Genomic DNA, 16,140 nt, shown 5'->3' on the forward strand with positions numbered 1-16,140 from the left:
TGGCCCCCTCCCCCACAAACTGGAATGTGTTGTGCAGAGGTTTCTGGGAATAGGCTGCTAAGGACAGCAGGGCCAATTTTTCCTTTTCTGTGACAAGTTTCGTTCTGAAGGAATGAGTACTGAAAATCGGAGGGCACAAAATGCATATTGCCAGCTACTGCAGTGCAGCTGCTTTTGGGGCGGAATCAGCATCTGTTTTAAGTGCCCCCACGACAAGAATTCTGGTTATTGTAGATGTAACAGCTAAGAACACTAGATGGGGAAAAAGCTAATAATCGTATCATTTCAGAAATGACGTTTCCAGGTATATAATTATGAAATGCTTTCTTAGACCCTGGTGGGTAGGAGCACACGTGTCTCATTGCCGGATGATGCTCTGGAGATGCTGCCTGTTCTTTTGAACACTCTTAAGGCAGCAACAGCAGAATCGTATGCGGCTCCTCTGGCTCTTTTTGGCCTGTTACTTTTATCTGCTGTTACCCCTTTCCCACTCTGCTACATGAAGATGGATGCAGGATCTGGAGGAGGAATGGACTGGGAAATGCGGTAGCTCCTTGTGTTCCTGTTGCCGTGGGATGTTTAGACCCAGGCAGGATCTCTAGATTGTGATCAGGCAACCTTTTGGGAAGGGCCATAGCTAGATAGCAGGGTACATACTCTGCATTGCAGAACATCCCAAATTCAATCCCTGGTATTTCCAGGTGGAGCTGGACAACATCATCCCCTCTGAAAGTCTGGAGAGTCACTGTTAATCATTGTAGAGTAGGCAGCACTGAGCTCAACAAACCAGTGGCCTGACTCTGTATAAAGCAGCTTCTGTGGCAATTTGACCTGGAGATTTTCTCTAAAGTAATAATTCTCCATCTTGTATTTATTCTTGAGCGATTTACATGGGCAACAGTGAGTGACAGATTGCTCACCAGTCAAGCACCTCCAGTGCCATCAGACATCTTCCACCCATCCTCACTTGTTGGCCTTTCACCCTTCGCCTAAAGTAATTTCAACTTTTTCATGGACAGTAACAAACTTACTTGAACACTCTGCTGATATTAAATACAATTTAGAAGAAGATATTCTGTCTCTTGACAAGAAAAGGAAATCAGTACTTGCAGGCCAGCTGTGTTGGGTTGAAAAGCAACTCTAGATAGACAATAGCTGGTTTGGATGGGAAGACAAATGGAATTCCTTGTGTAGTGGGTGATGTCAGTAATTATAGACAGGACTTGTACGATTCAACCGAGGGAATGCCAGATCCTGTGATTTAGTGTGGGCTGTGCAAGTGAGCCATGAATTTTCATGAATGTGTGTACTTATGATATCCTCTTCAAAGAATGGAATGTGATGTATCGCATGACAGAGAGTGGAAAAGAAGTAAGGACACGAGGCATTACAGTGATAAAAAATGTTTGCAGGGACTGTGGATTGATTGATTAATTTGGACACTTTTATCCTGTTCATCCAAAAGTTTAGGGTGGCATACATGGGTCCCCCACCACCTCATTATCCACACAACAACGGGCTGAGAGAGAATAACTAGCCCCGGGTCACTCGGAACTTCATGACGGTTGAAATGGGATCTGAGCCTGGGTCTCCCCAATCCTAATTCAGCAATGTCACTTGGAGCAGTATGGCTTGGAAAATGGATCCTTTTGGCTCCTGAGCCAAATCCTTTTGTGTGGCTATGAATACCTGAAACTTTTAAATAGAAAAGGTTCTGACAAAGCCATGTAGTGTTTACTTGTGACATAGTTGACCACACACGTTATGTAGATTTCCTGCCTATTGACAGCATGCAAGAGTGTCAGTTTATGTAATTGCCAGTAGCTGTTGGTGATAGTCCAGTTCCGCTAGAGGTGTCATGTTCCTTTGTACCTTTGAACCTCCCTTGCCCCCCGCCCCAGTCTATTGCTTATTATTCTCTACTTAGTAGGTGAAACGTCTTGCTTAGAGCTGCCTTGCAAATCGACCCAATGAAAATGTAACCATGGTTAGGTGATCAAAGCTGTGCATCTCCTTCCTTGCCCATCATCACCTTCCTTACTTTAGCTCTCAAAAATCAACTTCCCTCACCTGGTTAGATTTGACTCTGGCACAGAAGCATTAACATCTGCAGCAGCACAAACAGAGATGGAAGCTTGTTTGCAAACCATGGCTAGTGCCAGTCAAGATGTCTACATGAGCCACGGAAAGGAAATAATTCACATGAGTTAGAAGATTGCTAGTTTGGCACCTACATTGGGTTATTACGGGGGGAAATGAGCTCTTGTGTGTTGACTATGTCCACATGGTGACTACTATAATGTGTGGAGGGTGCAGACATGTGTGAAAAATTGGTGGCATGGACTTGGAGACCTTATAGTTTAAAGGCACCACAGAGACATGCAGAGGAGCAAAGAAAACCCATATTTTCTGTAGTGTGTGAAGCATCCTTGGGAGACATTAAAAAAAGATCTATGAGCAACCTTGTCACAAGTTAGACTTAAACAACAAGATATGTAATGGACCAATTTAGTGTATTCTACCACACATACTGAGCACACAGCAGTTGAGACTCTGATCTGCTTTTAAAATGTCTCAAGTAACTACATTCTTTCGCTCCCTTTCCCTTGAGGAGTCTATTTTGTTTACCTTGCTTTATTTTTAGGAATTTTAAGGTCAAGACATGTCGATTCTAGCAGAAGGGAACAAAGTAATTGCCCATGACTCTGTCTTATTTCACAACTTGCTTTGCCCCTTAGTCTGCAGAGGTAGGAAGTTGGGTCACCCCTGGATTCCTGTGTGGCTTCAGAGAGGCCACTCCATGGTAGATCTTGGCCAACAGTCAGCATAAGTGCTGTGGTTGGGTTGTTTGTATTGATTTCCATATCTGTTCCCCTTGTGCTCTGCATGGGGAGCTAGGAGTGGTTGTGTTCTTGCGGCAGCGGCAGGGAGGAAAGGTCTGGTCTGCAAGCATTTGCTCTCATTAGAACGTTAAGGCCTGAGAGCTGAAAGCCAGTCACCCCTATAAAATGGACTTTGAGCAGTTTCTCCTGTGAGGCTCAGCGTAGGGTCTGGCTGATCGGTCCATGGTGTTTGCCTTCAGCCTCTGCAGGCGCAAACAAGAGAGAATGTGTCTCTGCCAGGTTCCTTTTAACAGAACAAAGGATGTGTTATTCCCCTTAATAGTCTTTCTGGAAGCCAACTTAAGGTACTCGTCTCCAGGCTGGAAGCTGATTATTATTTCTACATCAGACAAGTGGTAGGGCAAGCCTTACCAACTAGTTTAAACTTTTAGAAGGGATGGGATACCTGTTTTTGTTTTTAGTGCTTCTCAACCTCAAAGTGGACGCTAAGAGTCTTGAAGCTGGTGAGAAATGGGATCCTTTTAACTGGGCGTGATGGTGAGGAGCCTTTTCTTCTTACAAAAGGGATGGGGACTGTGTGGTCCTCCATGGACTCCAGCTCTCATCAGCCATAGCCAGCATGCCCATTGGTGAGGGGTGGTGAGAGCTGTAGTCCAACAACATCCTCAGGGCCGCAGTTTCTACATCCTTGTTCTTCAAGAAAAGCTATAGCATCTGTTCATTTTTAGCTAGCATAGTCAGTTCCTGGCCCTGCCAGAAATTCCTTGTTAAGTATGGCAGTAAGTATTTTCATCTCCGAGCTGGAGTCCTCCATCTGCACCGTGGTTTGTGGTTGTCACAAATGCTAGGAAGAATGGCATTGAAAAAGCCCAATAAAAGGTGATGCCAATTGATAAGGGATTCTTTCCCATTTGAAAGGAGATCTGGTCCTCAGCTCAGTGGCATTTCCAGTATTTTGAGGTGACTGGATCACTTTGAGAACCGACATTTGAGACATGGTGGGGTCCAGCTGAATAGCATATGCTGGTTGCCTATCCAGAGTCCGACTTTAAATCCCTGCTGGGCCAGGAACATACAGTCGCTGCCCTTGAGGAAGTCTCGCCTTCAATCCTGCATCTGTTCAATGGGAGTAGGAGTGGCTTATTTTGCATGGCTGTTGTGAGCTTGAATAAAGCAACAATTGTGCATATTATGTAATCTGCCAAAATTAATATGTGACTGCATATTCAGGAAATGAATGGCCAGGCTTGGAAGGAGATGTCTGGGAACTCTTCTCATAATGCCAATATAACGGTGGATTCCAGACCCAACCCTTGTCCCTGGTAGCAGAGCAGCTGAAAATGGCAAACAGAGGCGGGTGGATCATAAGATAGTTCTTGGGCATTTGCAAGGTCTGGGGCCCTGTGACACAGACTGACAGCTGGTAATTTGAGTGTGGGCTTCGAGTGACCCTTGGGGGTGGATGGTGAACCAATGGATCAAATAGTGCTTGTGCCATTTCCTTTTATTTTAAATGGTGGGCTCCTCTTGGAACTGGTAAACACAGCTCAGGAACTGATGAACCTGGGCTATGTTAACAGAGACCAGAAAACAGCATAAAATTGGGCATATCTCACAGAGGATTTCCTGCTTTTTGTCAATAGCTGCCATTCATTGGACATGGTAAGGGATGGGTTATGAGCGGCAATCAGAGTTGCTCCGTTTCTGTTATTTTTCTTTTGTTGCATCTGGTGACTAATCCAGGGAAGGTCACACCATGATAAACACATCTGTCTTTAAGGTGCCACAAGACTAGTTCCGATTCTAATGTTAATTTTCAGTAGCATCTTTGCTCTGTTGATGCCCTGGGCCACTCTGAGTTCTAGCAGCTTCATACTTCTCAGTGTGCACAGATGTGAAAAAGGCTTTTGGGAAGGATTGCCAGAACGTGAACTTGGCAGTTTAATTTTCCTTTGAAGGATGGTGAGGTTCAGCAGAGGTAGTATGTGCTTGCCATTTCTGTGTGTACCAATTGCTCTAACATCTTAGCTTGAATACATTCCTGAGCCACTTCCTGAAGCAAAAGGATGGAAAGTGTAGAATTAGTGCATTATATTGGCTTATATATGACGTGGGTGGCACTGTGGTTTAAACCACTGAGCCTCTTGGGCTTGCCGATTGGAAGGTTGCCGCTTCAAATCCCTGCGACGGGGTAAGCTCCCGTTGTTCTGTCCCAGCTCCTGCCTAGCAGTTCAAAAGCACGCCAGTGCAAGTAGATAAATAGGTACCGCTGCGGCGGGAAGGTAAACAGCATTTCCGTGTGCTCTGGCTTCCATCACGGGGTTCCATTGCGCCAGAAATGGTTTAGTCATGCTGGCCATATGACCTGGAAAGCTGTCTGTGGACAAACGCCGGCTCCCTCGGCCTGAAAGCGAGATGAGCGCCACAACCCCAGATTCGCCTTTGACTGGACTGAACCACCCAGGGGTCCTTTACCTTTTATAGTGTCATCATCTTATCACCCCTTTTCCCTGGCCTTGACACCTGAGATGTATATTTTCAGGACCCACTCTATTTGTGTGTGTGGTTGCATTTTTTTATTGTAAGTTTTTAAAACTTCTGATGTAATTTTAATCAATGCAGCCCACCCCTGGGACCTTAGTGTGAAGGCAGGGTAATAAAGTTGTTTGTTTGTTAATTACAGTACCAGCAGCCACAACCTGCTTCCTTCAAATGGATGATGTGGAGTGAGAAGGGAGTGATGGTAAAGCCAAGTGTTTTAGCAGTTTCTCAAACGAAATGGTGGTGGTGGGGTGTCTGCTAATCTGCAGACACCCACGGCAAAAGCAGGACTGTCCCACGGCAGTTCTCAGTTCTGATCCAGGCAAAATTACCAGCCGCTGCCAACTGGGACTGATGGAAATCATAGTCCAGAACATCTAGAGGGCACCGGGTTGGAGAGAACTGATAGTGGCTGTGTTTGATTAAATTTCTCCTCTTCCCTTGAATTGTTCTGATCAGGGCCGTGGCTTTCTCTCATCTCCCTGACTGCTGCCTCATATTTTCCACAGAGATCCACGGAGGGCCACGGTCCCGCCAGTTGCAGCCTGCGCGCTCCCTCCCGGGGCCTCCCCACTGCCTGAAGCATTTTCCTGTTGACCTGCGCACCTCCATGGATGGCAAGTACAAAGAGATAGCCGAGGTAATGTTACTTCTTCATTGCTGTTGCTTTCCTCTTTTATAACCTTGGAACCAGGCCTCTGAGGACACCACCTCAGAGTTATACCTACTGGCCCCGAGTTCCTCTTTTCCTTTGATTGCTTTTTTATGAAACAAGCTTGTAACCCTGAACTCTGACAAATGCATGCGATTCCTCTTGCATTTGCAAAGATTGGGGGGGGGGGGAGAGATAATCCACGCAGCCTTTCACTGTTGGAGGTAATGAGTGGGTTGCTTTCAACTCCTGCAAATGGAAGCTGAGAGGGAGGTGATCTTTGCCAGTTCCTCCTGTAATCTCCTGTGCCCCTGGGAATTGTGCTTGGTGGGTGTATGGGAGGTGGAGGGGCTGTGGGAATAAATCACCCTCCCCTTCTGTTTGTGGAAGCTTCTGCTGGTTTGACACCTTGGCTGAAGTACAGTTTTGCTTTCCTAGGATCACCTCTGTATCCAACCTGATGTTTGGGAGTTATTTCTCACTGAGTGTGCTTGCAGTGAGGTTTTGTTGGGGTGCTTCCCAGAGGGCCAGGTTGCCACATTGTGCCAGTTAGTGCCACCCTGCAGTTGAGGCATAAAGTGTTGTTACGTGGTCTCCACTGCCATAATGATTCCACCGTCTCCCGATTTTAATTGTGGCGTAAAGGAAAGGTGGACCTAGCACTGCTTGCAGCCCACACTGGCTGTTTTCGTCCACTGTTTGGGGATGCCAGATTCTAAGGCAGGCAAATCTTGTGCAGTTCTGGGACTTTGCTACTTCCAAGTCCAGATGTGGCATGCTCACAGCAAATGTGCATTAGCCTAAACCCAGCCTCAAAGCCTGGCAAAGTCTGTCCCATGTGCACTTAATGGTTTCTGGAGTAGCTGGAATCTCTGTGAGTGATGAACTGTCCTGCTAATCACAGCATTACAAGAGAAAGGAGGAGCAAGAAAAAAGAGAAGCTCTTGTTATGTTCCCCTTATTGCGTGATCCAGTTCCAGGCTTCCTGTTTCAGGCAATCAGAACAATTTTTTCAACCTCAGTAATAGGTGAGCAATCTCTTGCTGGAGTGTGAACTAAGCCATTGTCAGGGAGAGCGATTACAGGAGTACTTTGGCCAGACTTTTTGTCTGGATGGGCTCTTGGGTGCATTCTCTCCCAGTTGGAAAGACTGAAAAGGTCCATAATTTCAACTGGGGAATTTGCGGGTCACCGGCAAGTGGTCATTGCCTCGCCAGTAATTCTGATGCTGATACCCTTTAACCTATGCAACAGATGTTTCCATTGTAATTGCTGGCACAGAAATTTGGCTTTTTGCCTTTAGCTATCTAAAGAGTGAACTTACCACAGGCAAGCTTTCAAGAATCGGGTACCCGAGTGAATTAATTGAAAATGCATTTTGATCGACCTACTGGCAGGCTAAGTAATTGAATTGCTTGTCTGATTTATTGGGGGAAATCCTTGCAGAGCAAGCCTGACTCAGCACTTCCCAGCTCATGTCTCTTTGTAGCGCAGCTCGCTTTCTTGCTGCTTGTGCTTCAGGGCTCTTTAGTTGCAGTATGGAAATGTCCATAGCAAGATCTTGTCCTTTGCTCGTGAATCATGAGAGCTGTCTGTCTCCTTCCTTCATACCTTGCTTTTGAACATGGGTGGGTGGGGGGACTTTCGGGGGGGGGGCTGAGGGTCACATTGCCCTAGTAGAAAAGCTGTGGAGCCATATACCTGAACCAGGTGTGGCCAGATCCACACAAAATCATAAACCCTTGATGCACACACAATTTCTCTTTCTCTCTCATAACACCACGCATATCATGGAAGCAGAGGCATATTTTTAATTATTACTAGCTCCCTTCAAGTTATACTTTCCATTTCCTTCATAGACTTAAAAAAAATACATTGAACTTCCTATACAGTGGTACCTCAGGTTACAGACACTTCAGGTTACAGACTCTGATAACCCAGAAATAGTACCTTGGGTTAAGAACTTTACTTCAGGATGAGAACAAAAATCGTGCGGCGGCAGCGGGAGGCCCCATTAGCTAAAGTGGTACCTCAGGTTAAGAACAGTTTCAGGTTAAGAACGGACCTCCAGAATGAATTAAGTTCTTAACCCGAGGTACCACTGCATTTGTACTGCCTATCCAAAAGGCTCAGTAATTCTAGTGTGATAATGCAAATATGTTCAATTCACAGCTGAATTGCAAGTCCTTCCCCAAAATTGAGATCCAGCAATTGCAAAATGTGTGGACTACTTTTTGCATTTCTGCAAAGAATACAAGTTTGCTGTGACCTTGCAGAGGAAGGAGCCACAGTTACACATCCTCTTTCCATTTCTGCTGAACAGCTGATGGTTGGCAGGGCACCTAGAGGGCTGTAGGAAATCTAGCCAGACCATGGGTATCTCACCCCAGGTCTAGGACATTAAAATGTGCATTCATTTTCAAGGCAGGAAATGTCATTTCAATCTACCTTTGCCACACTGAAGATGTTAGGTCTGCCTTCACTCTTTCTGGTCCCAGACTGATAGAAGTGTCAAAAAGCATGTTGGTGGAGCTCACGTCACGTGCTGATTTTAATGGGTCCATGGTACAGACTTATTAAAATCACAATACCTGAAGTACATAAATGTTGTATGCACACTGTAGAAAAGCATTGTGGCGTGATGTAGATTAACCCCACCTCACAGGCTTGAATATACATTTGGATGTTATGGCTTTAGTGGATTCACCGTACAGGTCTGTAAAGTGTATATCTTACAACTTAAATGTGAGGCATGGTCCTAAGCAGAGAGATACTGGATGTGAGCACTGGTGGTGGTATAATCTGCCTGCTCTAGCTTCCACCTGACCTTTGTAGGAAGAAATTAGGGCCTGCTTGATGGCTCAGCAGCTGTCGTTTCCTGATGTTGACACATCCATGTGTCAGAAACATGCTGGAGAAGGCAGCAGGGGAGACGGGGACCTTGAGATATATTAATCATTAATGCACCTTTTGATGACCTGGGCAATGGGAAACCAGCAGCAGTGAAGTTCATCTAACAGTCATCACTCAGGCAATTGTAAGTCACTGCGTTGGTGACCCCATTGTGAATTCCTGCCCTGAAAAAGCAGGCATTGTGGCATGGATCCCACCCACAATACTTTCATGGATGCTGGCAGAGTATTCCCATCTCAGCAGACAGACTCCAGGGAGTCCCTCTTAGTGGACTCTCCATGCTGGTGTCCACATTGCTTGTCAGAGGTTTGTTATGTAGGAGGCTTAACTGCTCCTCCCTGCCCCGGTCGACTGCACTGTTGTGCTGCTGTGCCCACAGGAGCTGTTCTGCCGTTCGTTGGCTGAGAGTGATATGCGCAGTGCCCCCTATGAATTCCCAGAAGACAGCCCCATTGAACAGCTGGAGGAGAGGCGCCAACGGCTGGAGCGGCAAATCAGCCAGGATGTGAAGTAAGTTGCTGTGATGCTTCTTGGTCTTCGTCTGGCTCCTTGGTTTGGTATTTCCAAGAGTAGGAAGGTGCATTTCAGAGAAGTTCATGAACAAAGACAACTGGATGAATATGAGCAGTTGAGAACTGAGAAAGGTGGCAAGAAGCCAAATGGGGAACCCTTAGTTGCAACCTAGAATAGATTGCTGTAACTCGGGGGACAGGCTTGATGGAGAAGACATAGGTGGTCCAAAGAGGTGCACATCGGACGTTGGCTAGGATGCCTGCCATTGACATGGCTGTGTGTGTGTGCATATACATAACTGTTTGTGTGTGCGTTTGTACCTGGCAGTTTTACACAACGCTCGTCCTGCTTATGGTCTGTCTTGGGTGCCCAGAGGCTTTTCACTGGTGGGATTGCTTTGTGGTTATCTACGTTACCAGCAGGCAAATAAAGGCCTCTGGATTTCTTCCAGCTCTATCTGCCCAGAGGTGGCTAGATTCGTTTAGAAACCAGGACTGGAGAGAGGACAAATATGGCCCAGTACAGATGTTGTGACCTAACCATGCCTAGGCTATTGGAAGTGTGCTGTAGGAGCATTTGCTCCCTCTTCTCCATGCACACACTGCTTCCCTTCTCCGCTTCCTGGGTTGTGGTAACCATGCTTTGGCATAATGTCTGGATTGATCGAATTATGGTTACCACTGGCCATAGTTTGCCTCCGCACCAGAACCAGAAACTCACATTGAGCTATACTTTCTGGTTCAGGTGGGGGTGGTTTGCCTGATCTTCATGGCAAACTGGTTGCCATGGATGAGGAGGGACTTACTATTCAAATCAGCAGCACTTTCCTGATGGCCAAACCATGGTTTGGTTTTGATGTCTGTCCTAGGCCTTTTGAATCCATTCTCTTCTGTCTCCCATAGCTGGTGAATATTGCTGTACAGTGTCTGCCATTTCTGGTGTTGGTTTCTGTATTAATGCTAGTGTTTTCTTTTTTTCTTCTCCTTCTCTTCTCCTTTTCTTCCTCCACATTTCCTCATCTCTCTCTTTGTTTGAGTGTGTCTCTCTCTCTCTCTTCCCCTCTCTCTCTTTCTGTCTCTCTGTTTGTTCCTGTCTTGGCCTTGGCCTCCACTTCCCATTTATCCTCAGACTAGAACCTGACATTTTACTCAGAGCCAAACAGGACTTCCTGAAAATTGACAGTGCTGCTGACTTACAGTGAGTGCCTGGCATTAATTCTCTCTGCCCTTGACTCAGGGGTGGGAGCGGGAGCACCCTGCAGGCTGCATCCTCATCCTCTCCCCACCTTGGCAGGCGCAAAGGAAGTGACACTCTTGCAAGAGTTCTATCCACCTGCATGTGGCACATTCCCACTCTCAATCACACCGCTGGGTGTGTGGTCAATTAATTAGGTGCAGGTACTGCTAAGTCAAACTAAGCCATGTGCAGGCATTTTGAACTGCCTTGTGCAGGCTTAAAATGGGGAGGAGGCAGAGGCATGCATACACAACCCTTGCACCTTCCCTCAAAATCCCAGTGCATGCCAGCTCCTGTTCAGACCTTCCTACAATCAGTGCAAAGCTCTAAAGTGGGGGGATTCTATGTGGAACATGCTTAGAAATCCCCCATCAGACCTTGTACAACATGGGATAGTCCGAAGTGGGACCAGGAGGCACAAGGAAGTTGGGGTGGGGGTGGGGGCTTGCATTTGTATCCCTCGCCTCTCCATCTTAAGTCCACATTATTTTGCCCCAAATGTCCAAGTAGGGCTCTGATCTTACCAGCAGTGACTGAGAGACATGCCAGACAGCCTGGAAGCAGGCTTGGAACTGGACTTCAGAGTGGAAAGATGGTGTAAGTCAGGGGTGGCCAACTCCCAAGAGACTGCGATCTACTCACAGAGTTAAAAGCTGGCAGTGATCTACCCCAATTTGGGGGGTTCAGGTCAAAGTTATTGGGCTTTTTTAGGGAGGAAAGCCCTGTTGAGCTTCTTTGGGGGAAGCCAATGATCTACCAGTGGTCTACCACAGGCATCCAGTGATCTACCGGTAGACCACAATCTACCTGTTAGACTTGCCTGGTGTAAATGGATGAAGTGAATCTCCCCTCGCCTCCTGGAGGAGAATGAAAGTTCGGTGTTTTAGAATGGAGAAATCCTTGCGGAGGAAAGGCCAAAGCTAGCCACTGTTTTGGTGCATGTGTCAAGTTTGGCAATCCCTTCTGAGAAGTAGATGCTGTTCAGACTGAGAAGCTGGGGAAGCCCCAAGGCAACTAGGGCAGGCAGAAGCACCTTTGGTCCCGAGCCCACCATGGCTCTTGACACAGCTGAGCGGGGGATTCCTCCCTTTCCACTGCTGGTCACTTTCCCTTGTTCCTTTGCTCTGAGCTCCATTTCCCTCCTGTCTTTTTATTATAACGGTGATGATTCTTTTCATGGCAGGCGCAGTGGGTGGAGCCAGCCTCTTGTCTCTGTGTTTTATATTTCTTCCCCCACCTCCCCTCTTTTCCTGGTGCTGGCTGAGCAGCTCAGGTCCCTAGTAAGCCCAGCAAGGTCCTTGTCAGGGGGTCCCTTGGAGGCCAGCTTCTTCAGGCCCTTGCTCTGCTTCTGGTTCTGCCAGATGATTGACTTCATGCAGTGCAGAAAGGGGCAATTGGTCATCTGGTGAAGCTGTGCAAAATGAAAGAGCCCTCCCCTGAGGAGCAGGAACCACCTTCCTGCTACGTGGGCAACCTGTTGGACTGTCCAAGGTTCTGAAGCTGTCAGGTGTCCATGACTGTCTCCACCCCTTTCCGTAGTTCAGGGCTTCTCTCCCTGTGGTTGGCGGGGAGGTTGTCCCTGTCTTGAACGTGTTTTGTGTGTGGTACGTCCTGCTTTGATGTCTTGAAGGACCTCTTTCGAAAAGGGGACTCCAGTGAGCACGGCAGGATACCGGCAGAGCCAAATCTGTCATATACTGTTGCTCCCTCAACTCTTCCCTTTCTTTCCTCTCCCCCCAGATTGTTTAAGGAGCAGGGAGAGGACCTGGTGGACCAGTATCCCAAAGAACGGGATGTGCTTCTGGAAAGGGAGTTCCAGAGGGTCACCATCTCCGGAGAAGAGACGTGCGGGGTAAGGCTGACAGATTCAGAAACTAGCCATCCATTTGCACCCAACCACACATGCCCACCCACAATCTCCTGCAAAGGCTCTGCCACAGACGGTGGTCTACAAGCTTCATGCGAGTGATCCATGCTATGTTTGTAAAAAAATGCAATTAAAAATCACGCAGCATCCAGCACAGTGCTCTACAACTGCTGCAGCAGACAGGGAAATCATTCCGTGGTCTGACAATGTGTTCCTCAATGTTTAGGGGGGGGGCAGGCGGGTTGGGAACCACTGCTCTACAACATGCTGCTTTCTGACAGCAAGCCTCCAGGCAGGAAATGGCTCCACTTTAGCCCTGGAAGGGCCTTAGCTCAGTGCTAGAGCACATTGTGCTTTGAATGCAGAAGGTCCCAGGTTCAATCCCTGGCATCTCCACTTTAAAGGATCAGGTAGCAGGGAATGTGAAAGGCCTCTGTCTGCCTGAGCCCCTGGAGAGCAGCTGTTGGTAAAAATATGCAACCCATCTAATAAACCAGCTGGGCAAATAGAATTTACTGACAGGCTCTGTATTTTGTATTTTTGGTGCTTTGTAGTTTGATGTTTTGAATGTTTGCTGTGAGTCACTTTGGGCACAGCCATTGTGGGAAATTGTTTATTATTAATTTATTTCAAGTATTAAAATAATTTTCTAACTTTGATGTTTTTAAACACCCATGTTGTAAGTGTTATTACCCCCCCCCCCCAAAATTGCAGATGGGAGTTTGGGGCTAAGAAGAGGAGCTTGCCTAACTTCACCCAGTGGTTCCATTTGGATACTTGGCTAAACTTCAGCTTAGTGTGCTGTGAATGAGCCTATGTGAGCTTCTGGCTCACACACTCCCCCTTTCCCCCTCCTTCTGGAATTCAGACGCTTTTACTTCTCTTTTTGCTTAATCTCATGTTTCAGTGTTCGCTGTGGATAACGTTAATCATGGTTTGTTTGAAACAAGCCAACTACAAACCATAGTCAACATTAACCCCAGTTTATGGTTTGAATGACACTAAACTATGATTAACTGAACTGTCTGTTAGGAACCTCTGGAGTGATTTGATTTAGCACGAAGAAGCTGCAGCACCTGTATTGCACTTTCATTGTATTTATTTATGGATACTGAAGTTCTGCATGCAAACTGGCTTTTGATCGATATCTTGCGAAGCAGTTAGTTACCTAACTCAGTCCCTGTGTTTTTCCATTTTATGCACTGAATCTCTGAAGACTTCCTTATGGCTGTTGTTTTGATTTTCTGACCTTCTTTATATAATTTGAATGGATCAATTACCATTTTGTGGTTATTTGAAATTTGCACTTGATAGATTTGCCTTATTGGAGAAATTATTATTATTGATATGTTATGTATTTTTGTCTAGCGGTTCACGCTGTCTGTTTCCTAGCCTGCCCATCATGATTCCTTGATGAGTGCTGTTCCCAGTTCAGCTAACTGTTTTTCTTTGGCTCCCCCCCCCCAGGTGCCTTTCACAGACCTGCTGGATGCTGCCAAGAGTGTGGTGAAGGCCTTGTTCATTCGGGAGAAGTATATGGGGCATTCTTTGCAAAGCTTCTGCAAGACCACAGCCCGCTTCCTACAAGACCTTTCAGAAAGGCCTTTGGCCCCCAGGATGTATGAGGAGATCCCCGAGACCCCTGGGGCTGGAGGTGAGGTCTGAATCTGGGGCCTGTGTGTGAGAGGGCCTTCCTTTCAGCAAAGTCATTCCAGTAAGGGAGGTGCCTAAAGTGGCAGACAGGAAGAGGAACATGGAGACAGTTTAGATTGGTCCCTGGCTACTTACAAGGTGGTCATGGTATTGATGATGCCCTTGAAAGGCCAGCAGAATCCGAGACCAGGGAGAAGAGTCGGTGGAAGAAGATTGGAAAAAGTTTAAAGACTATTTACAGAAATATTGTAAAATTAATGAATGTTAGAATGATGTTGGATAGAAATTAAGTGGTTTTTAGCTGTAATACTATAAGGGAATATGAAAAATGGATTACTAATAGGTAAAAATTTAATGTCACAATATTTTAAGATTAAAGATTAGGATAAATAAAGAGAGGAAGGATTTGCTGAACTAAAAAACTGAACTGGAATACAAAAAAGGGAGGCGCGAGGAGGTCCGGGAAACAAGCTAATGAAAAATAAGTAATGGAAAGATTGAGTTGTTTTTAACTGTTTTTAATTTTGTATTTTTCTTTTTTCTTTTTTCATTTTGTAATATCTTGAAAATTTTAATAAATATCTTAAAAAGAAAAAAGAAAGGCCAGCAGGTAGTAGAAGCCAGGGCATGGTCCAGAGGCAGCTCCCCTCCTCTCCCTCACCCAAGGAGAGCTGTGAGGACAAGTCGTACATTGCCTCCAGCTTTGGGGTAGGCAAGACTGGATAGCTGCAAGATCTAATGGGGCATCTCTTCATGTCTCCAAGGGCTCAACTACAAATATTTTTTAAGTGATCCCATGGAAAGATGCTATAGCTATGGGGTGAGTGTAGGGCCGTGTGCTGAGAAATGCTGAATTCTGCAACTGTTGGGTTCCAGTTGGGTACATTTGGGTAATTCCCTCCCCCCCCCCGATTCATTTTATTCAGATTTTATTAGTCTTTGGGGGGCAAGGAGCTTATGTGGGGTGTTGAAGTTCTAGCAAATGTTCAGTGGCAGCTACCCCTCTGGATTCCGAGAGTTCGGTAGACTTTGCCCCCACATTTCAAAATGTATCTTATGTCATGAGAACTAGAAACTTGCTTGCTCTAAAAAAAAAACAACCGTACAGAGATTATGATAAAAATGGAACTTTATACCCATTAACTACATTCTACAAGGTTTCTGTGCTCCCATGGAATCAGCCTTGGATGATTGGGAGAGATGGTGTGACTGGGACCCAGTGAGACTGTGCCGTCCCATATTGACTTGATCCGTCATGTTCTGTAGCCGAACAACCATCACCGAGCTTGCTTGTTTTGTGCCCCTTGTGCTAGCTTTTCTTTCTCACCAACTCTTGCTAAACAAGCAAGCAAGCAAGCAAGCAAGCAAGCAAGCAGACAAACAATAACTGGATAAGGGAATGTGCCATCAACTTCAAGGAGAGAGATGGTTCTTGAGAATAATTAGTTTTATTTTTTGTATTTTGGTTTTCTGTTTAAAATAGTAGGTGAAATATCCGTAGTGATGAAGCAAAAGTATAGCCTCTCATTTGCTCTTTCCTGCGTTGCAGATGCTTCAGGGCACTCGCCGTTTACAAACCAGCATCCTTATGAGAAGTGTGACCCTGAATCAATGCCTGGAGACCTTGGCTTTGGCCTGAAGATGGTTAATGGAGTAGTCCATGTGTACACTAAGCAGGACATCACCGACAAGTAAGGGGGAATGGGAGAAGGCATGGCAATATCTTGCTGGGTACAGATGCCTTGGTACGCTAACAGTGCTTCTAGGAAAATATGTTCTTTAGTGACAGGTAAAATTTGGAGGTGAGCAGAGGTCATTCACGGTGATTTTATCCATGGCCCACACCTAAATGGCCAAGTTATTCCCTGTTTTCTCTGTAGCTGGGAATCTTGGATGCATTTAGCTCAAGTATCTATAGAAAT

At 46.1% G+C, this 16,140-nt stretch overlaps 1 protein-coding gene across 6 annotated transcripts in view; it reads left to right on the plus strand.

Moving 5' to 3' along the window:
• Positions 1-16,140, plus strand: part of AMPD2 (adenosine monophosphate deaminase 2) — a 49,290-nt gene that overhangs the window by 16,428 nt on the left and 16,722 nt on the right. For 3 of the 6 annotated variants that reach the window (XM_083509459.1, XM_083509458.1, XM_083509462.1), the window contains exons 2-7: positions 5,894-6,024; positions 9,329-9,459; positions 10,591-10,659; positions 12,439-12,550; positions 14,033-14,219; positions 15,768-15,909. In XM_083509459.1, coding sequence (XP_083365585.1) covers positions 5,894-6,024; positions 9,329-9,459; positions 10,591-10,659; positions 12,439-12,550; positions 14,033-14,219; positions 15,768-15,909 — 772 coding nt within the window. The remainder of the gene's footprint in view (positions 1-5,893; positions 6,025-9,328; positions 9,460-10,590; positions 10,660-12,438; positions 12,551-14,032; positions 14,220-15,767; positions 15,910-16,140) is intronic. The other 3 variants (XM_083509461.1, XM_083509460.1, XM_083509463.1) reach the window with 1 other exon arrangement.

Source organism: Podarcis liolepis, assembly GCF_965112155.1.
Source record: "Podarcis liolepis genome assembly, chromosome: 6".
Lineage (NCBI taxonomy): Eukaryota > Metazoa > Chordata > Lepidosauria > Squamata > Lacertidae > Podarcis > Podarcis liolepis.